At 37.3% G+C, this 25,872-nt stretch overlaps 1 protein-coding gene across 8 annotated transcripts in view; it reads right to left on the reverse strand.

Annotated features, from left to right (window-relative positions):
* The window catches only part of TAOK3 (TAO kinase 3), a 240,464-nt gene that overhangs the window by 113,320 nt on the left and 101,272 nt on the right, over positions 1 to 25,872 (reverse strand). For all 8 annotated transcript variants that reach the window (XM_027863638.1, XM_027863620.1, XM_027863643.1 and 5 more), the window contains one exon: positions 17,319 to 17,526. In XM_027863638.1, the coding sequence (XP_027719439.1) occupies positions 17,319 to 17,438 (120 nt within the window). In that variant the 5' untranslated portion in view covers positions 17,439 to 17,526. The remainder of the gene's footprint in view (positions 1 to 17,318; positions 17,527 to 25,872) is intronic.

The following is a 25,872-nucleotide window of genomic DNA, read 5'->3' on the forward strand; positions in this document are numbered from 1 at the left end:
GTGTGTGTGTGTGTGTGTGTGTGTGTGTGTATGTGTATGTATGCACTTGCCTGTAAGTTACAAAGTTGACCGGGAATCATTGGAGTATACTGAGAGTGTAAGAGGACTTGACCCCAACAGATCTGTGCTTAGGAAGATCATTTTCTAAGTTGAGTGGAGGATGGACTGGAGTGGGGAGAGAGTTGAGTCAGGCAGACCCACCAACAGGCTATTGTCATAGCCCAGGTATGAGGCCAGGAGAACCTGCACTACACTAGTAGCGGTGTCAGAGGAGAAAAGAGAGACTAGATACCTTCACAAAGGTAGAACTGGATGATTTGGCAACAGAATAGGGGAGGAGAGGCAAGAGAACGTGCAGAGTTGAAGATGACCACTAGGCTATGAGCCTGGGGCATGGGAAGGACGGGAGTATTTTTGACAATAGGGAAATTAGGAGAAGGTGAAGCTTTGAGGGAAATATAGTGAGTTCACTTTTGCACAAGTGAATTTAAGATGTCTTGGAACATCACGTACAAGATGCCCAATAGGCAGTTGGAGACGTGAGACTGGAGGTGAGCAGAGAGGTCAAGATGATAATTTTTTAAATTGAATTGAATCTATGGGAACTGATGAGATCACCAAATGAGACAGGATAGAGGTTGGAAAGGACAGGGCTCAGGACGTACCCATGATTAATTGGCATGACCTGGATGAAGATCCAGCAAAGGAGAGCAAGAAGAGGCAGTTGGGTAGAACCAAGAGGTAATCGAGTCCAACTTTTCTAATTGTACTTAAGTAAACTGGGTTTAGCCTAGTTAACCTAGGTTAAGTAACTTGTCTAAAGTCACAAAGCTTATAAGATTTGAACTCAAGCCTTCTTGATATCAACTCCAGTTCTCTTAAACACCAGCTGCCATTTAGCAAGGCACTCCAGGGATGTGATTTTTTAAAAACAAAAAAAACACACACAAAATAACCTTCCCATTATCAATGACTGAAAAAAAGTGTCCCTTTAAGTCTGGGCTTACATAAGAGCAAGAAGGAAAACTATGGGGTAACCCAAGAGCAGTATCAACAGAAGTGGGAGAGGTCAAGCCTGCATTGTATGTTCCCACTACAAATCTATTAAACAGAGACGGGGAAAAGCTTAGGGAAGTTCCAGGCTTTATGTGGACTCCTAGCTGGTAGGCGGCTTGAAAAATCAGTATGCCTAAAAAGGAAAAACACATTTCCACTTAAATGCAATTATGGCTTATTAAGGGTTATTTATAATCAATGCTGATTTACAGTCAGAAAAATAGGGAAAAAAAAAAAAAAACAACCCAACGATGAACGTTAGCCCATCCAAACCAAGAATAATATTTACAAAGTAGTGGTTACTTGAACTTGACAAGTTCACCTGCCCACAAAACCATCCAGTTTACTGAGACGGTCAGAAAATCACTTGGACATCTATGGAGGGAGAGGGTAGCAAATAAAAGAATGGAAATAGCACTGGAAAATCAATTTCTTGTGGGTCTATCTCTAGCCACACAGAATGTCCAATTCTACCTTTACAAGGGTGTAACTAGGAGTTAGTTAAATTTATCCTTCCTTTAGTCAATTTAAATAAAAAAAATTAATTTTTGATGGGGACAGAAATACTCCCAATGGCCTCTCATCAGCCCAACATAAACACATGAAGCTCCTCAAACATTCCAATCAAAGATTTGAGTTCAGCTTGTAGCCGAGTTCCATGTTTAAGCCCGTTTGGAAAGACTAGCCTTGGTACTTCTAAGCAAAACAGTGGATGGCCTTTCAGGGTAATTGTTAAGAGAACCATATTGAAGGGTTCTATAGCTAAGGCCTTCAAACAAAACTTGAGCAAGCTTCCATTGAATCAAACATTTCAATCTAATTCCACAAATTGTTACTGAGCTCCTGTCGTGTGTAAAACAGTGTCCTGGGTGGAGATCACACCACACTTTGGTCTTTATTCGATGAATGGAATCCATTTCATTGCTACGCCAGGGAAGAAGAGAACATCATAGGAAAGCAGACTGAAAGCAGTGTCAAACTCAAGCTGAAACAGGGCCACGGAACCACACATAGGGAACCCTGTGGCCACATTCTGACTTAGAAAACCACACAGGTTTAAATAATCATTTTTTGCTAACACATCAACACACTAAAATCAGATGGGAATTGCATTTTAGTCTGGTTCAGGCCCGTGGGCTGCACTGTATGTTAGACATATCTGATTTAGAGCTGGAAGGGACTTTAGAGGTCATTGAGATCCATCCCCTCATGTCACACAGAAGGAAAATAAGGCTTAGGGACATCAAATGATTTGTCCAGGGACACACATCTATAAGTGTCTGAGGAAGGATTTAAATTCAGGTTCTGATTCTGGAACCATTTTAAATAATTTCAATCTCATCTATTATAGTATATTTTCAAGAATATAAAATGTGAATGGAGAATTCAACTAGACAACAGGAATAGGCACTTCCAGAAATAAAAGACTGAATTTTGTTATTTATTGAATATAATAATAATAATATAAATATCTTCAGAATCTATCTTTGCCTTGGTTAAGACTCAACTTCATAGCCTTTTTTATTTTAATTTTTTAAAGAACTTGTAAGTGTCTGGTCCTCTGCTAGGTTCTGGGGAACAGAGATGAAAATAAAATCACAAACACATAGTGATGTGTATATACAGAATAAAGGAATCTTTTGAGGAAGGGGAGGAGGGGATGCTAGCCACTGAGTGAAGGAGGGGGAGGGAGAGAGAAGTGAATTGTAAAAGGCCTTTTGTAGATTTCATCATTTCTTATGACTCAATTAGATTCCACATCCATGTACCATGATTTGTTTAGCCATTCCCCAAATGCTGATATCCCCTTAGTTTCCAATTCACTGTTGCTACAAAATTTTTACATACAAGGATCTTTTCCCTCTTCCTTTGATGTCTTTGGGGATATCTGTGTAATAGTGATTTTGCTAAGTTAAAGGGATGGATACTTTAGTGACATTTTAGGCATAGTTCAAAATTGCAGACCAGAAGGGTTAGACCAATTCACAATTCTACCAATAATACACAAGTGTGCTTGTTTTTCCTCTGGCGTCTCTCTTTTTGTTATTTTCCTCTCTTATCATCTTTGCCAATAAAACGAGTCATAGGTGGAGCTTGAGCTACACTTTGAAGGAAACAAAAGATTGAGAGGTGGAAGTAAGGGGAGAAAGCCTTTCAGATATGGATGATAGTCTATGCAAAGGTGCCAAGGACGGAGATAGAATGTTAAATATGAGAAAAAGCAAGTAGTTGTTAGGAATGTAGAATATATGAGGAGTGATGCGTGATCAGTCTAGAAAGATAGTTTAAAACCAAATGATGAAAAACTTTAAATGCCAGAAAGAAGAGTTTATATTTTATCCTGAAGGTAAGAAGGAATCAACTGAAGCTTTACATTTTTTTCTTATTTTTATCCCCCCTCCCAATTGAACATTATCAACAACAAAAGAAAATCCTTGTAATAAATAAATAGACACAGTCAAACAGAGCAAATTCTCTCTTTGACCATGTCCGGAAAATGTATTTGTTATTCTAAACTTTGAATCTATTACCTTTCTGACAGGAGATGGGTACCATGTTCATCACCAGTTCTCTGGAATTATAATTTATTATAGCACTGACTAGAGTTTTAGAGTCTTTCAAAACACATTTCTTTATCATGTTGTCATTGCATATTTTTTTCTCCCAATTCTGCACACGTTGCTTTTAATCAATTGATAGAGGTCTTCTCTGTTACATTTATTCCCCTTTCTGTAAATATTAGTGATTTGGAAAGTAATTTCCACATAGTTGTTGATGGCTTGGATTTCCTCACTGGAAAACTGCCTGTTCATCTGCCTTTGACCATCCATTGGGAAATGGTTCTTCTTTTTACAAATTTGAATCAATTCCTTCTGTATCTTTGATGTGAGATGTTTAGCAGGGAAACATGCTTAAAGTTTTTTTCTTTACATTTCCCAATTTGTTCCCCAAAGATTTGTTTCTCTTCCAAGTTTAACCATATTGCTTTTGCTTGAGCAAAAATTTTTAAATGCCTTACAATCAAAATTGTCCATTTTATTTTGTGTGATCTTCTCAGTTCTTTGTTCAGTCATGAAATCTGCCCTTACCCAGAGATCAGAAAGGCAATTTCTTCCTTGCTCCTATAATTTGCTTATGATATCACTTTTTATGTCTGGGTCATGTATACCTTTGGAACTTATTGTGGCATAGGGTGTGAGGTATTGGTATAGATCTAATTTCTTTCAGAGTACACTCTGGTTTTCCCAGCAGTTTTTTTTTTTTGGAATGATTCCTTTCCCCAGTAACTGGGGTCTTTGGGTTCATCAAACACTATGTGTTTATTTGCTTTTGTGTGGTATTTACCTACTTATCAACCTTTCTTTTTAACCAATAACAATCATTTTGATGATTAATGCTTTGTAGTAGTTTGAGATCTAATTCTGTTAGTCTTCTTTTTTTTCTCACTTTTTCATGATTACTTTTAAAATTCTTGACCTGTTCTTCTAGATAAATTATAATTATTTTCTTGGTCTCAAAAATTATTCTTTGGTAATTTGATTGTACTAAATAAATTAAGTAATTTAGTCATGTTCATTATATTGGCATGACCTGCCTATGGACAATGACTATATTTCCAATTACTTAGGTCTCTATTTCTGTAAAGAGTGTTTTGGAGTTGAATTAATATAGTTCTCGGTTGTGTCCCAGTAGATAGACCCTCAAATATTTGATACCTTCTTAGTTATTTTGAACGAAATTTTGCTTTTTGTCTTTTCCTTTCGGGTTTAGATTGTGAGCTCCTTAAGGGTAGGGACTATCTTTTACTTCTTTTTGTATCTCGAGTGCTAAGAATAATGCCTGGCACATAGTAGGACAATAAATGTTACATTGATTTAATTGATTTGACTTTTGTTGGTAAGATACAGGAACAGTGATGATTTTTGTAAATTTATTTTATATCCCACAACTTTGCTGAATTTATGAATAGTTTCAATTAATTTTTAATTGACTCTTTAGCATTCTCTAGATACTTATATCATCTGTAAAAAGTTTTTTCTCTTCTCTGGCTATATTTGTTCTCTTGATTTCTCTTTCTTCTTTTACTGCCATAGCATGAATTTCCACAACTACGTTAAATAGGTGATAATGGGAATTCTTATTTTACCTCTGATTTTATTGGAAAGGTCTCTAAATTTTTTCCATATTGTCTGATGTTGGTTTCTGATAGATGTTATAATATAACATATTATATAATATATTGAGGAAAAGTTCATTTATTTCTGTGCTTTCTAATAACACAAACACTCAGAAATAAGTGCTGGATTTTGTTCAAAGTTCTTTCAGCATCTACTGATATAATTATGAGGCTTATTATTTACATTGGTGATATGATATTTTTATGTTCATAGTTTCCCTTATATTGAGCCAATCCTGCATTCCAGGTACAAATCCTCATCACCATATATAATCATTTTAATATGTTAAAACATTTATTCAAAATTTTTATGTCAACCTTCATTTGGGATATTAGTCTATAGTTTTATTTCTGTTTTATCTCCTACTGGTTTAGGTGTCAAGGCTATATTCATATCATAGAAAGAAATCGGAAAGGTTCCCCCCTCCCATTTATTAAAACAGTTTACATAATATTGGTATTAACTATTCTTAGAATAGAAATCACTTGAATATCCACATGGCCCTGGAGGTTTTGTTGTTTGTGAGTTCATTTATGGCTTGTTCAATTTCTTTTTCAAATATTGGGCTATTTAACCATTTTCCCCTGCTAAAATAGGTGTTTGATATTACTGTAAACATTTATCCATTTCATGTAAGTTTTGTTAGCATAAAATTAGGCAAAATAACTTCTGATAATTACTTTACCTTGTCAATTGTTAGCATTATCCTTTTACATTTTTGATATTAAAAATTGGTCTGGGGCAGCTAGGTGGCACAGTGGATAGAGTTCTGGCCTTGGAGTCAGGAGGACCTGAGTTCAAATCTGGCCTCAGACACTTGACTCTTCCTAGCTGTGTGATCCTGGGCAAGTCACTTAAGTCTGATTGCCTCACCAAAAAAAAAAAAAAAAAAAGCAAAAATAATTGGTCTGGGGCAGCTAGGTGGTGCAATGGATAGAGCACTGGCTGTGGAGTCAGGAAGACTTGAGTTCAAATCTGGCATGAGACACATGATAGTCAATAGCTATTGCCTCGCCCCACCCCCCCCAAAATTGGTCTTCCCCTCTTTTTTGAAGCAGATTAACTGTTTATCTATTTTATTATTTTAGTATTTTTTCAATAAAGCAGTTCCTTGTTTTATTTATCAATGTGTTTTTTCTTTTTGCTTTCAATTTTTTAATCTCTTATTTTCAGAAGTTTTACTTTGTTGCTTAATTGGGTTTCTGTATTTATTCTTATTCAATGTTTTCTGCTGCATGTCTAATTCATTTATTTGTTCTTTTTTTGTTGATGAAAGAGTTTTAGAGATACAAATTTTCTCCTAAGGACCGTATTAGCTGTATTCCATGTTTTTTGGTGTGTTGTTTCATTATCGTCATTTTCTTTGATGAAATTTTCTATTGTTTCTATAATTTGTTCTTTGATTCACAACTTCCTAAGGTTAAGTTATTTAGGCTCCAGTTGATTGTTAATTCTTTCCTCAAAGGACTTTTATTTAATATAATTTTTAGTGCAAATGACCAATAAATCAAAAGTTGAATATTTCTGCCTTTTTGTATTATTGGTGAGGTCTTTATACTCAAATACATAATTAATTTTTTAAAGGTGCATGAATGGTGGAGAAGTATTCTGTTCTCATTTAGTAATCATCATTTATCTATTCTATTTTTTTTCTAAAGTTTTATTCAAGTCCTTGAATTCTTTCTTGCTTATGTTTTGGCTATATTATTTCAGGTCTGAAAGGGGTACATTGAGTTTCCCTTAAGTTATAGAGTCTTAATGTCTATTTCTCCCTGCCATCTGATTAATTTTTATGTGTTTCATGTATAGGTATTATATATTAATATCGATTCATTATTTATGGTGACTCTAAGTATAATGTAGTTTCTCTTAAATGTAATTTTGTCATTTGTATATTTAGCATAGCTGCATCTGAAATTGTGATTGCTACCTCTGCTTTTGAGTTCAGATAAGTATAATAGATATTGCTTAAGTCATTTTAATTCTATATAAATTTTTGTTTGAAGTATGTTTTTTATAAGCAGCATATTGTTGGATTGCCCTGCTTCTGTTCCCAGGATTTTACTCTGTCTTTTCCTTTTAATTCCCCCACAAACTCACCACTCCAGTATGTTTTACTCATAACTATTCTGTTATCTCTCCTGCCCTCCCTCATAGCCAACTGTTGTCTGACTTCTCTTTAGAATTTGATGTATTTCTATACTGCAATCTGTGTGTCTCTCTGTGTGTAAACTTGTGTTCAACTTTCCTTTTTTCAGTTCAGATGAAAGTGAAGTTCATGGGATGCCCATTCCTTCCCACTTCTACCATCAAATTTGAACTCACTTCATCTTATGCACCTCTATTATGTGAGATAGTGATTTTATGTATACCTTTCTATATTTCTCTTGACTTCTGCATTTCTATTTCAAAGTGTCTACTCAGGAATGCTTAGAAATTCTCTGTTTTATTAAAGGAACATATCCTACCCTATAGAATACTTTGATTTTTATGGATAGGTTACTCTTGGTTGTAAAGCCTTCATCTTTCAAAATATCATATTCCAACCTTTCCTTTTCTTGCTTGTGGCAGCTCTCAAGTCTTGTTGGATTCCATCTGTGGCTCTTTTGTACCTGAACTATTTCTCTTTTGGCTGTTTGCAGTATATTTTTGATTTGAGTTGGAGGTTTTGGGTTTTGGCTATGATGTTCCTGGGTTTTGCAGAGTTTTCCCCAGAAGTGATGGGTGAATTCTTTCCATTTTAACTTTACACTATGGTTCTAAGAGTTCTGCAAAGTTTTCATATGGTTTCCAAGCTTTTGTAGGGGTTGTGATTTTCAGGTAGTTCAATAATTCTGAGATTCTCTCCTTGACCTGTTTTCTTTTAAGGTCAGTTATTTCTTATATTATATTTCTAACATTTTCTTTTCTAAATTTCAATCTTTTGATTTTGTTTTTAATATTTCATGCTGTCTCGTTGAATTTTTTTTGTTTGTCCCATTCTAGTTTTTAGTAGAAACTTAGTTTTTAGGTAAGATTTCCTTCTGTCTGTTTTAAGGTATTGATTCTTCTGGCTCTTTTTTCCTCCCTAGCAATTCCATTAGAACTTCTTGTTTCTTTTCTTCTGGATATTCTTGTGGTCTTGATAGCCAGGATATTTTTTTTCCCTTCAGGATCTATTTGACATGTACAGTTATTCTTTCTTTTGGGTATTTTTCCATCCAAGGTATTTCTTCCTTGCATTTGGCATTTTCTTTGGTTTTCTATACAACTAGGCTCAGTGTCTGGGTTGGAGGCTTATACTTGGGTCTAATTCCTCTCATATACTTTGGGGTGTATGTGATATTCAAGGAGAACTAGCACCTCTGGTGTGAGGGATTGCTAGATACTTTTCAGGGGTGCTCATCCACCTTTGGTGTCCATGTCCATCCACCACCCAACTCTCACCTGGCAATCAATAGGCCTTAAATGCATCAGTGAGTTAGGTGATGACTATTCCCCTGGTGGAATGGGTGGATGAGAACAATTTGTTCCATTGGCCATGAAGGCAGCTGAAGCACCTGCTGTGGATGGAGTGCTTAGAGCTTGGTCAGACATCAAAGAAGCCAAGGTCACTCATTATATCCTGGGCCATCACCAGTCATCTTGACTTTTGTCTTGCCACTGGCTTGGATGATTCTGGAAGAGAGAGTGAGGCTGACAACTTTGCGCACTCCTGCCTCATTTAAATCCAATTTACATGCAAATCAAGATGTCACTCTATGATGTCATTTGTCCTCTTTGAAAATGAAGCATAAACAACAATTCCTCTCATTCTCCTGGATGTTGTGGGCAGGCCCTACTTGAGACTTCTTCTTCAAGAATTGTTTGGTTCAATATGTTTAATAGGAATGTATGTGTATAGCCTATATCAGATTGCGCACCATCTAGGGGAGGGAGGCGGGGAGGGAGAGAGAGAAAAATTTAAAACTCAAAAGCTAATGGAAGTGATTGTTGGTAAATCAAAATAAATTAAAAAAAAAAAAGAATTGTTTGGTTCAGGTACAGCATGCCTGGATGCTGCTTAAGGCCCTTCTGCTGTGACCAAGATTTCAGGACTTCTTTGTCTCTGGGCCTCTTTCTCCTGAAGCTGTAGGGCTCCAGGGAAGGTCTCATGCTGGGTTCTGTTCAGAACTTTTCTCATTACCTCATTGTTCTAGGGCTACTCTTGTGCTAGACTCTGCCTGGGGATTTTCTCCTCTATTATCCCTTGTTACAGGTTCTACTCAGGGTCTTTCTGAGATGCACCTAAGCTGAGCTCTGTTCAGTCCTTTCTCTTACTACAACAGGGCTGAGATCACCCGTCCTGTGGGACCAGGCAGTTTCATACTGTGTAGAACCTTCTATTTATTCTGGTTTGTCTCCTTTCAGGACTTTGGAAGTCTTATTCTTTTTTTAAGTCCCGTACTCAGTGGAGGATCTTAGAGCCGATTCTCTTTATTTTGTTTAATATTGTGCATTTTTAGAGCTTTACAGGGGATACTGGGGGGAGTCTAGGTAGGATTGGGCTTCTATAGGTCTTACCATGTTGTCATACTCCCACAAGGTCAGCAGGGGAGGAGTGGTATGGAAAGTGATATTTGAACTGAACCTTCAATGGAGCTGATGATTCCAAGAGGTAGAGGTACGGAGGTTGTGCATTCTAGGTATGACACACAAAAAGAAGCGGATGGAATGTCTTCTATGGGGAAGAGTAAGTGTAGACCAAGTTGGCTAGAATGTGCAATGAGTGAGAAGGAGTAATGTGAAAACTGTCTATGGATTGGGGTTGTAGTCAAATTGTGGAGGGCTTTAGATCAAATCAGGAGTCTGTTATCTTTAAGGTAATAGGGAGTCACTGAAACCTCCTAAGCAGGTAAATGCTATGGTCTAATCTGTGCCTTACAAATATCAATGTGTCAGCTGTGTGGAGGATGGACTGGAAAGGGAAGACTGGAGGCAGAGAGCTTAATGAGGGGGAAGCTGTAGTAGACGAGATGAGAGATGATGAGGGCTTGAAGTGGTAAGGTGTTGGGGTAAACAGAGACAAGGGGATGGATAGGAGAGATGTTATGGAAATATAATTGACAAGACTATTTGATAACTGATTGCATATGGCAGGTGATCAAGGAGAGAGGAGAGCTGAGGATGACTCCAGGGTTGTGAACCTGGTGACTGGAAAGATGGTGCTCTTGACTGAATTAAAGAAGTCTGAAGGGTGGATGGGTTGTGGGGAGGAAGATAATGATTTCTATTTTGGATATGTTGAGTTTAAAATGGTTATAGAATACCTATATGGATCTATCCAGGAGGTAGCTGGCACGTGGCCTTGGAACTCAGGAGAGGCATGAGAGCTGGATATGTAGATTTGGGAAATCACATCTACATAGAGATCATAACAAAATCATAGGAGCTGATGAAATCATTAGGAGAGAGACAATGTAGAGAACTACGGAAAGATGGTCCAGTTGGGAGCCAACGTGGACCCATGAAAAGAGGGCGTCACAGGATGATCGTTCTGCAAAGGAGAAGAAGAGTGAATAGACAGGTAGAGGGAGAAATGGGAGAGAGTGATATCATGAAACCCAGGGAGGAAGAAGCGGTCAATATTGTCCAGAGATTCAGAGAGGTCAAGAAAGAGAAGCCAGCCCTTGGCATTGAATTTGGCAGTTAAGAGATCACCAGTAGCCTTAGGGAGAACAGTTTCAGTTGAGTGATAAAGTTGGAAGCCTGATTTTAAGGGTTTGAGAAGTGACTAGAAGGTAAGGAAGTGAAGGCAGTAAGTGTAAACCTCCTTTTTAAATAAAAATAACCAGCTAGCATTTATAAAGCTTGTTAAGATATGCAAAATAAAGTGTTACATGTCATCTCATTTGAGCCTCACAAGAACCTTATTGAAGTAGGTGCTGTTATTGTCACCATTTTACAGGTGAGAAAACTGAAGCCAGGAAAGGTTAAGGGGTTCGTCCAGGGTCACGCAGTGAGTGAGTGTCTGAGGCAAGATTTGAACTCAGGTTCATTTGACTTCAGGTTCATCACTCTATTTATTCTAACACCTAGAGGCTTACAGTTTGGTGGTGAAAGGAGAAAAAAATATATATATAGGAAAATAGCTTAAGGAGAAGCAAGGTCAAGTGAAGTTTGAAGTAAGAACAAAGATGTTAAAAACTGATATCGAAGCCACCAAGTAATTGCATTTAGGACAATAAAAAAGTAAAATTATTTGAATTATGTTGATGAGTGAAGGTATTTTGAGCTCAACAAAGTAGCACCTATACCTTTATAGTCTTATATAAGTGGATCTAAGATGAATACACTAATCCCTGGTCCTGTTTTCTTCCACCCCAGATATAATAATGACTCACCTTTTAATCCTGTACTAACTCCTCAATTTACATATATAAACCCAAACCCACAGAAATGTTCCACTGAGTTATTTTCATAGTTGATAGAGAAATTCTATCCTTCAAATATGGTAAAAAAATGTTTTCGAGGAAATCTACTCTATTGGCCGATACCTGCTTGTATTCAATAATAGACATTTCTTCTAGATTCTACACATCTACTCTCATCTGAAAGATGCTCTAGGAGCCGGGCCAGACTGCTGATCAGCCTAAGTAGGTTTCTTGGCATCTGCCTTTGCCAAGTAGTCAGAATGTGACTAAAGAGTCAAGGAGCAGGATTGTAGTATTGACGTTTTAATGCTTCAATTGCCATATTCAGGTCATTATATAGCTTATCCAGATGGCTGGAATCCATAAGCAGTCCATAAGAAGTGCTATAAAACATTGCATCTTCTGGCCTCAATCTAATTTTTCTGCACATTGATAGCATCTTTCAGGAGACTGCAACGTGAGTTGGCAAGACTACTATAGGATTCATTTATCAATGGGGTAAGGGATGTGCTACAGATATCAGTGTTTCTGTGACCAATAGGAAAAGTTCATCATTGAGAACCTTCCTCTGTATATTCTTTTGAACCAACTCAAGACTTGAATTCATTAAAAATTTCCTAACAGAAATTGCACATTTTTACCTATGTTTCACCTGATTGTATCCTTTTCCTTTCTTACACAAATACCTCCTATGATTTGGTTTGAGGTAACATAATGTTTTCTTCTGCAGATTAGGGTTTCTTAACTTGTGAACTTGAACAAAAGTTAATAACCATATTTCAATCTAATTGCTTTCCTTTGAAATCCAATGTATTTTATTTTATTCATTTCCAAGCATTATGAAGAGTCCATTACCTCCTCTAGACCCTCATGACACACACAAAAATCAAGAAGTCCTGTTTTGATTGGTATTAGCTATTTGGTTAAGTCAAATTTAATGTTATCTACTGTTCTACTGCCAGCAATATCAACTCTTTAGCCATGGCATCCCATTTGTCTTTGTTAAAGACAAATACAAAATGGCCTTTGGTCTCATGTGGTTTTCTTTCCCTTATTGATAATGGTGTAGTAGAAAAAAAAAAGGAGTGGATGGTGGTAAAAGTCACATAGTTTTCTTATTGTCTGTAAAAACTAATTTAACTGTTATTGCTCTAAATGTGAGATTTTTGCAAAAAACAAAACAAAACAAAACAATGAGGTACTATACTAATAGAGGCACTGAACCACGTGAGTATCAATATTGACTTTCTTCCTACAAATGAAACAAGACAACACTGAGAAATCAGGGCAAAACTGGGACACAAAAGATCATAGGAGATAGAACAAACAATTAATTACATAAAATTTAAATGGTTTTGCATAGACAAATCCAATACAGCCAAGGGAAAACATTATTTGGGAAAAAACTTTACATCAAGTTTCTCTGATAAAGGTCTGATATCCAAGTTATATAAAGAATTGATTCAAATTTATAACAATAAATTTCTCAAATGACAAATGCTCAAAGGACATAAATGTTTCTTAAGGGAAAACATCCAAACTGTCAAAAAAATTACATGAAATTAAATCTATCAATAAATTTATTTATTGATTCAAGGAATCAATAAATCATCTAAAATCATATATGAAAAAATGCTCCAAATCACTAATAATCATAAAAATGCAAATTAAAACAACTGTGAGGTTCCACCTCACACCCATAAGTTAGCAAAGCCGACAAAAATGAAAATGACAATTGTTGGAAGGGCTATCAGAAAACAGTACTCCTACAGTAGTACGTGAAATGGATGGATCTAGCTATTCTGGAAGACAATTCAAAACCATGCCCCCATAATGACTAAAATAGGCATATTCTTTGGCCCAGCAATACCACTACTAGGTTCATATCCTATGGAGATCAAAGAAAAAAAGAAGGTAGTCCCTGCCCTCAAGAAGCTTATGTTCTACCAGACACACTCTAGATCTCATTGAGAAGGCTCTGCAGCATTGTGGGGCTGCATGCAATCAGCACGGTGTTATCCACAGACAGAAGGGACTGCAGAACCTCATCATTTCTAAGGAATTCCTCTTCTGTCTGGACTTGGTTCATCCTGGGTGTTGTCCTGCCTTCTGCATCGTGGCTTAGAGTCAGAGAAACATCATAGAAGGTTATTTCTGTGATTGTCTCTGTCAAGGACTCCTGTTTGACCTTAACGTGAGTGAGAAACACATCGTTGGAGGACAGGGTGTGTTTTGCCCAACGCAGTCAAAAAAAAATATTTGTGTTAATTGATAAATGATAAATTCAGTAAGATCTTGTATTCCATGTACTTTTCAGCCAGCTCTGTGGCTGTAAAGATATAGTCTACTACAGAATACTTTCTGTAACAACTGGCCTACTCCCTTTGGTACTGAGGGACTGGAGGCCAAGTGTGGTGTTATCATTATCCCTTCCCAGCTGTTTCCACACCATGCTGCCTACCCACTGGCAATCATACTCATGCTCCTCCCACCAGAACACAGGCCCTGCCCCTGAAACACTGGACCCTGACAGAAGAGATTTCAACTTTTTTTGCTCAGAATCAGGCCTCTACTTCATTTCCTGGCTCAGGAGCTGTGGTCATAGTAAAAGGGTCTTTTCTTTTCCTTTTTTTTTTTTTCTGGGAGGCAATCAGGGTTAAGTGACTTGCCCAGGGTCACACAGTTAGTAAGCGTCTGTTCTATCCACTGAGCCACCTAGCTGCCCCTAAAAGGAGGGTCTTAAGCAGCATTCAGGCAGCCTGGGCCTGAACTGTATCAGAAGACAAGGCCAATCAATTCCTGAAGATGAAGATTTGTTCTAGTAAACCTTACTCACTGGGCCTGTTCTTTGACTTCCAGGCCCTGCCCAGACTCTGGTCTACGAGACAATTATAGCATTGGGGTAAAATGGGCAAAGTTGGACTAGCCCGAGAGGGGCACATGTCTGGACAAGTTCAAGTTCGTAACTTTGGAGATGTCTCACAATGGCACAGTCAGTTCATTTAGATGCTGCTGTCAAAATAATCCTCAATTGAAGAACATGCTAGTGCCCGGAAGGGCACCAGACCGCACTACAACTCTACAATTAACAATGAACTATTCTGCCCCTTGCTTAGCCCAGGCAGACATCAGTTACTTTCAGATTTCTTCTTACAAGGCTGCTTTGTCATGTTTTTTCTTCGAAGTCATTGTAATAAGCCTGTCCCACACACAGGGAGATGTCTCAAGTGACCCACTTAATGCCTGGTCTGGTTGGGGTAGTTTTTCCAGTACCAGGGCTTGAGTGTCTCTGGCTTCTTCCTACAAAGAGGTCGCTGAATGTTTCCTGTGAACAATTGAATACACATGTAAAGTGGCTTGCTGGGGTTAAGGTCACATTCTGCGGCAAGTTAATTGTTCTACATAACATAAAAATCTCTGCCCTTTAATTCCTTTCCATTTGATCCAATTCAATTTGACCAGCATTTATTAAGTGCCTACTGTGTGCTAGCTGGTAGGGCTACATAGGACAAAAATGAGACAATTCTTTCTTTGAAGGAACATACAATTTCCTGGAGGCAATAAAGGGTATCCAGGAAAGGTTTCATGCAGAAAATGCTACCTAGGAGGTGTCTGAAGGGAGGGATTGCTATGAAGTCGAAGGACGGAAGGAGTGCATTCCAGGCATGTGGGATGGTCAATGCAAGGCACAGAGAGGATGTTTTGTGTGTGAGGAATAGAAAACAGGCCAACTGGCCGAATCTCAGAGTGTGGGAGGGGAAATAACATCCAGTGAGGCTGGAAACATAGCTTGGGGCCAGGGTGTGTTGGGCTTTAAAAGCTAAAAAGAGGAATTTATATTTGAGAGTCAGTGTAGAGGATGACACAGAGATGAAGCATTAATTAGAGGGTCATGATCTGAAAAGTGCCAAAAGGAAGGCCAGGGAGGGCTGGGCGGGGAGGAGTGTGTGGAGTGAGGACAAAAGAACGGGCAGGAACAGTACAGAGGGAGAAATGGAAAATAGGAGGCTCATTCAGAGAACAACTTCACGGTCCTAGATCATGGATGTGAATCTCCTATAGCTAATGAGATCAAGGAGACAGCCATCACTATGGACGGCTGGGATGGAGTGAGGGTGTAGATCATGAAAGCTGGGAAGCAAGTGGATCAACTGGAAAGCAAGAGTCATTGAGAGGACATCAACATGTGCACATCACATTGAAGTCTCTGAGTGTAAGGGCAGAGATTGGGGGGAGAGGAAGGCTATGAGCCAGCTAGCAGACGCCTTGAGGAGGGCCTGGGAATGACCTGAGGGCTGGTTGTTCTGGGTGGAGTGAACCTACAAGGAGCTGAGTCATGGTAGCAGAAGAAAGGTGTGGAAATGGCAATAAGGAGCAAAGGGTACCCCCACCTTCATCTGGCCCGGCGTTCTGGGGGCAAAGGGGAGAAGGCAGACTCCCTAATGGAGAGCACGGTTAGGGAGGCAGGTTCAAGGGGAGACAGGCTTCCATCACTCCTTCCATATCACCTCCTCATTCCTTCCCTCTCTGGAAGTCATGGAACCCTGATCTTATTGGCATCATTCTCCAACCATCTGTGCTAAATGAGCTACAAGTACACCTTCAGGAGGTACTATGAAGATATTCCTTTCAAGCCCAACTTTTGCTCTTAATAGAGGCAAGATTCCATCCTGTAGAATACACATAAAGATGTGAGTTTAGCTCGTCAGTCATTCAATAAGCATTTATTAGACTCTTACTGCATGTCAGGCAGTGGGGACAAAAAGAAAGGTGAAAACATGGTCTCTCCCCTCAAGGAGCTCTCATTCTAATGGGGAGACAACATCCAAAAAAATTATACTTACAGATTATATAGAGTATAAATGGAAAGTAAACTCAGAGGGAAGGCAGAGGGACACTGGGGTGAAGGGATGATTGCGAAGGGCTTCCTGCACTAGTTAGGATTTGAGTCTTGAAAGAAGTTGGGGAAGCTAGGAGGCCGGGTGACTAGGGAGAGCCTTCCTGGCATGGCTACAAAACACGGAGTCAGGAGATGGAAAGTAGCCAGCACGGAGGTCAGGATAGCTGCATCATAGCACATTTGGAGGGGAGTAACGTGTTAAGAAGGCTGGAAAGGCATCAAGGGGCCAGGCAGTGAAGGTCTTCAAATGACAAACAGAGAAATTTAGATTTGGTCCTGGAGGTAATAAGAAGCTATTGGCGTTTATTGACTAGAGGAAGGATATGGTCAAAACTGCCAGAGCTCTAGATAATCACCCTGGTAGCTAAGGAGTGGATGGATGGGAAAGGGGAGAGACTTAATGCAGGGAGATCAACCGGAAAATTATTACAGTAGTGAGAGCTGATGAGGGCCTGCACCAGGGTGGCAGCAATGTAAGCAGAGAGAAGGGGACATACACTAGAGAGATTGTGTAAGTAGAAAAAGCCCAAGTAGAGTTACTGACTTTGTACATATTTGGATTTATTCCCCTCACATTTATACTGCATATATTCTGATGCATACTTGTGGTCTCTCTCAATAGAACGTAAGCTTCTTGAGGGCAAGAATTATTTTATACCTTGAACTTGTATCCCCAGCACTTTGAACAGTACCTGGCACATAGTGGGCAGTTAATGAATACTCACTGATTGAGTGATGGATTAAGGTTACTTCGATGGCTCCAATGAATTGAATTTTTATAATGATACTCACAAAATAAACAGCTCCAAAGCTTCCATGTCCAATTTCATGTAAGTCAACAAAAATGTCTTCAGGATCTTCCTTGTAGAACAGGTCTGCTATCTCTGGGTCCTTTGGCACCCCTTTGCGCATGGTGAAGAGTATTACGACCTCTGTTTGTCAATATCCCATTCAGTTTTTCCCTTCATTGACAAAGGAATTCTTGATAAACCTTCAGCACCTGAAGTGAAATATACATCATTAGCTTATTTCCAATGCAGATATTATTTTCCCCATCTAGAGGGTCTAAGAATTACAAAACTGGCATAGTTTTCCTTCTGATGTTGTTTTTTTTTAATTTGTTTATTAATATATATTTTAAACATCCTTTACTTTTTAAATTTTGATTTCTAAATTCTCTTCCTCCCACTCATCCTTCCACCACCCACTGAGAAGGCAAACAATTATATCAATCATACATGTGATATCATGGCACAATTTTAAAAAATTGTCTTGGTCAAATTATTAGTCAATTAAAGGCATTCTGAAAACTAATGTTCCAATTTTAGATAACTCAGCAGTTCTGTATCACTTGCCAGAAAGTGACTTCTGCAATTCTGAAGCTATGCTAATGTAAATTGAAAGAGGCCCCTTGTTCCGTTGCTATGGAAAACATCCTGTTCTCAAGGTTTCTATTAATAAGAGGGTATCACTTTTGATATTTCCAAATGCTAACTGACCAGCTTATTTGAATACTTTTTTTGGGTTGTAAACAGCACTATTTTTAAAAATTTTTTAATTTTTTAATTTTTATTTTATTTTAATTTATTTTTTTTTATTTTTAGTTTTCAACATTTACTTCCACAAGATTTTGAGTTCCAAATTTTCACCCCATTTTGCCCCTCCCTCCACCCCAAGATTGCATGCATTCTGAATACCCCTTCCCCTAGTCTGCTTTCCCTGCTATCTCTCCCCCCCCTTCCCCTTCTATTTTGCTGTAGGGCAGGATAGATTTCTGTACACCATTTCCTGTATTTCTTATTTCCCAGCTGCATGTGAAAACATTTTTTTTAAATGTGTTTTTTTAAACTTTGGGTTCCAAATTTTCTCCCTTCCTCCCTCCCCACCCACCCTCATTGAAAAGGCAAGCAACTCAATATAACTTATACTTGTGCAGTTATGCAAAACACTTCCATAGTAGACATGCTGTGAAAAACTAACTCTATTTCCCTTAATCCTATCCTGCCCCCCCATTTATTCTGTTCTTTCTTTTGACCCTCTCCCTCCTCAGAAGTATTTGCTTCTGATTACCCCCTTTCCCAATCTGCCCTCCTCTCTATCATCCCCCTATTCTCTTGTCCTCTTCCCTTCCTATTTTCCTGTAGGGTAAGGCAGATTTCCATACCCAATTGAGTGTGTATGTTATACCCTCCTTAAGTCAAATCCTATGAGAATAAGATTCACTCATTTCCTCTCACCTTCCCGTTTCCCCTCCAGTGTAAGAGCCTTTTCTTTTCTGTTTTATTTTTGTGAGATAATTTACCCCATTTTACCTTTCTCTTTCTCCTTCTCCTAGTATAATCCTCTCTCACCCCTTAATTTTATTCTCCAGATATGACCCCTTCGTCTTCAACTCACCCTGTGCCCTCTATCTATCTATCTATCGATATACATACGTATAATTTTTTCCCTCCAACTACCCTAATAATGACAAAGGTCTCATGAGTTACAAATATCATCTTTCCATGCAGGAATGTAAACAGTTCAACCTTAATAAGTCTCTTATGATTTCTTTTTCCTGTTTACCTCTTCATTTTCCACTTGAGTCTTGTACTGGAAAGTCAAATTTTCTATTCAGCTCTGGTCTTTTCATCAAGAATGCTTGAAAGTCCTCTATTTCACTGAATGACCATTTTTTTCCTCTGAAGAATTATACTCAGTTTTGCTGGGTAGGTGATTCTTGGTTGTAATTCTATCTCCTTTGCCCTCCAGAATATTATATTCCATGCCCTGCAGTCCCTTAATGTAGAAGCTGCTAAATCTTGTATTATCCTGATCGTGTTTCCACAATACTTGAATTGTTTCTTTCTGGCTGCTTGTAACATTTTCTCCTTGACCTGGGAACTCTGAAATTTGGCTACAATATTCCTAGGAGTTTTCCTTTGGGGATCTCTTTCAGGAGGAGATTGGTGGATTCTTTCAATTTCTATCTTGCCCTCTGGTTCTAAAATATCAGGGCAGTTTTCCTTGATGATTTCGTGAAAGATGATGTCTAGGCTCTTTTTTTGATCATGGCTTTCAGATAGTCCAATAATTTTTAAATTCTCTCTCCTAGATCTATTTTCCAGGTCACTTGTTTTTCCAATGAGATATTTCACAGTGTTTTCTAATTTTTCATTCTTTTGGATTTGTTTTACAATGTCTTGATTTCTCATAAAGTCACTAGCGTCCAATTGATCTATTCTAATTTTTAAGGAAATATTTTCTTCAGTAATCTTTTGGACTTCCTTTTCCATTTGTCCAATTGTGTTCTTTAGGGCATTCTTTTCTTCATTGGCTTTTTGGACCTATTTTGCCATTTGGGTTAGGCTATTTTTTAAGGTGTTATTCTCTTCAGTATTTTTTTGGGTCTCCTTTAGCAGGCTGTTAACTTGCTTTTCATGATTTTCTTGCATCACTCTCATTTCTCTTCCCAATTTTTCCTCTACTTCTCTTACTTGCTTCTCAAAATCCCTTTTGAGCTCTTCCAAGGCCTGGGACTGATTCATATTTTTCTTGGAAGTTTTGGATGTAGGAACTTTGACTTTGTTTTCTTCTTCTGGTTGTATGTTTTGATCTTCTTTGTCACCAAAGTAAGATAATATAGTCTGACTCTTTTTGCGCTGCTTGCTCATGATCCCAACCAATTACTTGAGTTTTAAACTCTTTGTTAAGGTAGGAGTCTGTTTCCAATGTGGAGAATGTACTGTCCCAAGCTTTGGGGGTTTGTACAGCTGTTTTCAGAGATACTTCTAGGGACCTGAAAAGTGTCAGTCCTTCCAAGGTGCTATGATAAGGTGGCAAGGTGTTTTCTCTCCACCACCACAACAAGCTCCACCATGCCAGCGCTCCTCCTCGCCCCAGGACTGCCCCTCAGAACTGTGACCCAGATCCAAGAACTGGTAAAGCAAGAGATTCCTGCCTCAGCCCTGGCAAAGAGATCCTTGCAATCCCCCTCTGATCAGACACTCGATTCCCCCTCAGTCTGTGGGCCGGAAGCTCAGAAGCCAGCTGCTGAACAGCACTATTTTTTAAAGGGAAAAAAATAAAGTATAGCTTCTCACATAGCTTGTCATAAACAACCCCAAAAGTATTTAACTGTCAAACTCGTTACGTGAGACTCATGGAGGGCCCTGGTTTCTTCCCCTTTCAACAGATCTGCTAATTTTTACAGCTTTTTCTGCATTAAAAAAATAAAAAGAAACCAAACTGTCCATCACATTGGTTTAAGATGCAAATATATAAAATGCAAAAGCCACATAACCTCTTTTGTAGCACTGAATAAACAAATTAAGATTTTGACCAGAGGCCAGTAATGACGCATTTTGGACTTCCTGACCCCACAAAGACAATCCATGATTGGGGCAGGTTCATAACCATCAAGCAGCCCCACTCCACCTTCTTGCCACTTTCAAGAACAGGGAGGTGGCACAATGTATGAATTTAGTCATGGTCAGGGAGACTCGCATTCAAATCCTGCCTCAGATATTTACTAGCTGTGTGATTCTGATTCTGGGCAAATCATTAAACCTCCTCCTTCAACCTCAGTTTCCTCATTTAAAAAATGGAGATGATAATAGTAGCACTTACTTCCCAGGGTTTTGAGAATCAGTGGAGATTATATATAATAAAAAAACACATTGAAAACTTTTAAATAATACATAAATGTTAGCTATTATCCTTTATTTGTTGAGGCAGGTTTTGGTACGATTAAATTTTGAGAAAAAGCTCAAACTCCACAAGTCCACATACTCAACTTATTCTCTTTCCCCCTAAATATGCCCCTCCTATCTCTGTCTTGGACCCCGTTATTTATCCAGTATCACATGTCTGTAAAATGGAAGATATTTTTGACTCTTCTCTCTCTCTCTCTCACCTCCTATATACTCAGTTGCCAAGTCCTGACGATTCCATATCCACAATATCTATTGAATCTGGCCTACATGGTCCCTTAGAGCCCTTCAGTTTGGGATCTCTGCTATTTTTTTTCCTCCTCAATTCAATAACCATTTTTTAAAAAATTCAAATATTTTGAGCATTTTTTCATATGACTATAGATGGCTTTAATTTCTTCATCTGAGAACTGCCTGTTCATATCCTTTGACCATTTATCAATTGGGGAATGACTTGTATTCTTATAAATTTGACTTAATTCTCTATATATTTTAGAAATGAGGCCCTTATCAGAGAGACTGATTGTAAAAATTCTCTCCCAATTTTCTACCTTCCTTCTAATCTTAGTTGCATTGGCTTTGTTTGTGCAAAAACTTTTCAATTTAATGTAATCAAAGCTATCCATTTTGCTTTTCATAGTGTTCTCTATCTCCTGTTTGGTCATGAATTCTTCTGTTCTCCATAGATCTGATAGGTAAACTATTCCTTGCTCTCCCAGTTTGCTTATAGTATCAGCCTTTATATCTAAATCATGAACCCATTTTGACTTTATTTTGGTATATGGTGTGAGATTTTGATCAATGCCTAGTTTCTGCCATATTCTTTTCCAGTTTTCCCAGCAGTTTTTGTCAAAGAGTGGGTTCTTATCCCAGAAGCTGGGGTCTTTGAGTTTATAAAATAATAGATTACTGTAGTCATTGACTACTATGTCTTGCATACTTAACCTATTCCACTGATTCACCACTTTATTTCTTAGCCAGTACCAAACAGTTTTGATGATCGATGCTTTATAATACAATTTAAGATCTGGAATGGCTAGGCCACCTTCCCCTGCATTTCTTTTCATTAGTTCCCTTGATACTCTGGACCTTTTGTTCTTCCAAATGAATCTTGTTATTTTTTCTAACTCTATAAAATAATTTTTGGTAGTTTGATTGGTATGGCACTAAATAAATAAATTAGCTTAGGTAGAATTATCATTTTTATTATATTAGCTTGGCCTACCCATGAGCAACTGATGTTTTTCCAATTGTTTAGATCTGAATTTATTTGTGTGAAAAGTATTTTGTAATTATGTTCATAGAGCTCCTGGGTTTGTTTCTGGAGGTAGACTCCTAAATATTTTATAATGTCTACAATAAGTTTAAATGGGATTTCTCTTTCTATCTCTTGCTGTTGGGCTTTGTTGGTAATATATAGAAATGCCGATGATTTATGTGGGTTTATTTTAGAGCCTGCAACTTTGCTAAAGTTGTTTATTATTTCAAGTAGTTTTTTACTTGATTCTCTAGGATTCTCTAAGCATATCATCATGTTATCTGCAAAGAGTGATAGTTTTGTTTCTTCTTTGCCTATTCTAATACCTTGAATTTCTTTTTCTTCTCTTATTGCTAAAGCTAATGCTTCCTGTACAATATTGAACAACAGTGGTGGATAATAGACATCCTTGTTTCACCCTGATCTTATTGGAAATGCTTCTAGCTTGTCCCCATTACATATGATATTTGCTGAAGGTTTTAGGTAGATGCTATTTATTATTTTAAGGAAGACTCTATTTATACCTATAGTGTCTAGTGTTTTTAATAGGAATGAGTGTTTTATTTTGTCAAAAGCTTTTACTGCATCTATTGAGATGATCATGTGGTTTCTGTTAGTTTTGGCATTGATATGATCAATTATACTGACGGTTTTCCTAATATTGAACCAGCCCTGCATTCCTAGTATAAATCCTACCTGGCCATAGTGTATTATTCTTGTGATAAGTTGCTGTAATCTATTTGCTAATATTTTATTTAAAATTTTTGCATCTATATTCATTAGAGAAATTGGTCCATACTTTTCTTTCTGTTTTGACTCTTTCTGGTTTAGGTATCAGCACCATATTTGTATCATAAAAAGAATTTGGTAAGACTCCTTCTTCACTTATTTCCCCAAATAGTCTATATAGTATTGGAATTAATTGTTCTTTAAATGTTTGATAGAATTTTCATGTAAATCCATCTGGCCCTGGAGATTTTTTTCTAGGGAGTTCATCAATGGCTTGTTCAATTTCTTTTTCTGAGATGGGGTTACTTAAGTATTTAATTCCTCTTCTGTTAATCTGGGTAATTTATATATTTATAAATATAGGTCCATTTCACTAAGATTGTCAAATTTGTTGGCATTCAGTTGGGCAAAATAGTTCCTAATTATTGTTTTAATTTCCTCTTCCTTGGTGGTAGATTCACCTTTTTCATTCTTGATACTAGTAGTTTGGTTTTCTTCTTTCTTTTTTAATTAAATTAACCAAAGGTTTATCTATTTTATTGTTTTTTTCATATAACCAGCTCTTAGTTTTATTTATTAGTTCAATAGTTTTCTTAATTTCAATTTCATTAATTTTTCCTTTGGTTTTCAATATTTCTAATTTGGTGTTCATTTGAAGATTTTTAATTTGTTCTTTTTCTAGTTTTTTTTAGTTGTATGCCCAATTCAATGATCTCTTTTTCTATCCAATAACCACTTTTTAAAAAATTCAAACATTTCATTATTTTCCAATTACACATGAATGTTTTTTTAACATTTATTTTTTAAAAATTGAGTCCAAATTCTCTTTTTCTTTCCTATCCTTCAACCTTCCTAAGATGGCAAGCAATTTGATATAGGTTATACATGTTCAGTCATGCAAAACATATTTTTTATTAGTCACATTGTGAAAGAAAACAGACTAAAAAAAAAATTCCAAGAGAAATAAATTAAGTTTAAAAAAGTATGCTTCAGGGCAGCTAGGTGGTACAGTAGAGAGAGCTCTGGCTTTGGAGTCAGGAAGATCTGGGTTCAAATCCAGCCTCAGACACATGACACCTACTAGCTGGGCAAGTGACCCCAATTGCCTCATCAAAAAATTTAAAAAAAGGCAAAAAAAAAAAGTGTGCTTCGATCTGTATTCAGACTCAATCAGTTCTTTCTCTGGAGGCATACAGCATTTTTCATCATGAGTCCTTCAGAATTATCTTAGATCATTGTATTGCTGAGAATAGTAAGTCACTCACAGATGATCATTGTACAATATTGCTGTTACTGTGTACAGTGTTCTACTGGTTCTGCTCACTTCACTTTGCATCAGTTCATGCAAGTCTTTCCAGATTGTTCTGAAAGCATCCTGCTCATCATTTCTTCTGACACAATAGTATTCCATCACGATCATATACCATAACTTGTTCAGCCATTCCCCAATTGATGGCATCCCCTCAATTACCAATTCTTTACTACCACAAAAAGAGCTTCTATAAATATTTTTGTACAAGTCCTTTTTTTTTAATGTCTTTGAGATGCAGATCTAGTAGTGCTAGTGTTAGGTCAAAGGGTATGCAAAATTTTATAGCCTTTTTTTGTGCATAGTTCCAAATTGTTCTCCAGAATGGTTGGATCAGATCACAGCTCAAACAACAGTGCATTAGTGTCCCAACTTTCCCATATCCTCTCCAACATTTGTCATTTTCCTTTTCTGTCATAGCCAATCTGATATGTGAGATGGTATTACAGTCATTTTAATTTGCATTTCTCTAATCAATAGTGATTTAGAGCATTTGTTTATATGACTATTGACAGCTTTGATTTCTTCATTTGAAAATTGCCTTGTTCATATCCTTTGAACATTTATCAAGTGAGGAATGACTTATATTCTTATAAATTTGACTCAGTTCTCTACATATTTGAGAAATGAAGCCTTTCTCAGAGACAATTATAAACATTTCCCCTCAGTTTTCTGCTTTCCTTCTTATCTTGGATGTACTTTAATTTAATGTAAACAAAATTACTCATTTTACAACCCACAGTGCTCTCTATCTTATTTGGTTATAAATTTTCCCTTATCCATAGATATGACAGGTAAACTATTCCATGCTTCTCTAATTTGCTTATGGTTATCACCTTTTATGTCTAAATCATGTACCCATTTTGACTTTATCTTGGTATGTGGTGTGAGATTTTGGTCTATGTCTACTTTCTGCCATACTATTTTCCAGTTTTCCTAGCAGCTTTTGTTAAATAGTAAGTTCTTGTTGCAAAAGCTTGGATCGTTGGGTTTATTAAACACTAAATTACTATGGTCATTTGCTACTGTGTATTATGTACCTATTCTATCCTACTGATCCACCACTCTATTTCTTAGTCAGTACAAGACTGTTTTGATGAATACCACTTTATAATACAGTTTGAGATCTGGTATGGCTAAGCCACCTTCTTTCACATTTTTTTCCATTGATTTCCCCTTGATGTTCTTGATCTTATGTTCTTCAGGATGAATATTTTTTTTCCTAGTTCGATAAGTTTTTGGTAGTTTGGTATGGCACGGTATGAATGTATTAATTTAGGTCAAATTGTCATTTTTATCATATTGGCTCAGTCTAGTGATGAGCAATTCATATTTTTCCAATTGTTTAGATCTGACTTT

The sequence above is a fragment of the Vombatus ursinus genome, unplaced genomic scaffold, assembly GCF_900497805.2.
Source record: "Vombatus ursinus unplaced genomic scaffold, bare-nosed wombat genome assembly UNPS02001287.1, whole genome shotgun sequence".
NCBI lineage: Eukaryota > Metazoa > Chordata > Mammalia > Diprotodontia > Vombatidae > Vombatus > Vombatus ursinus.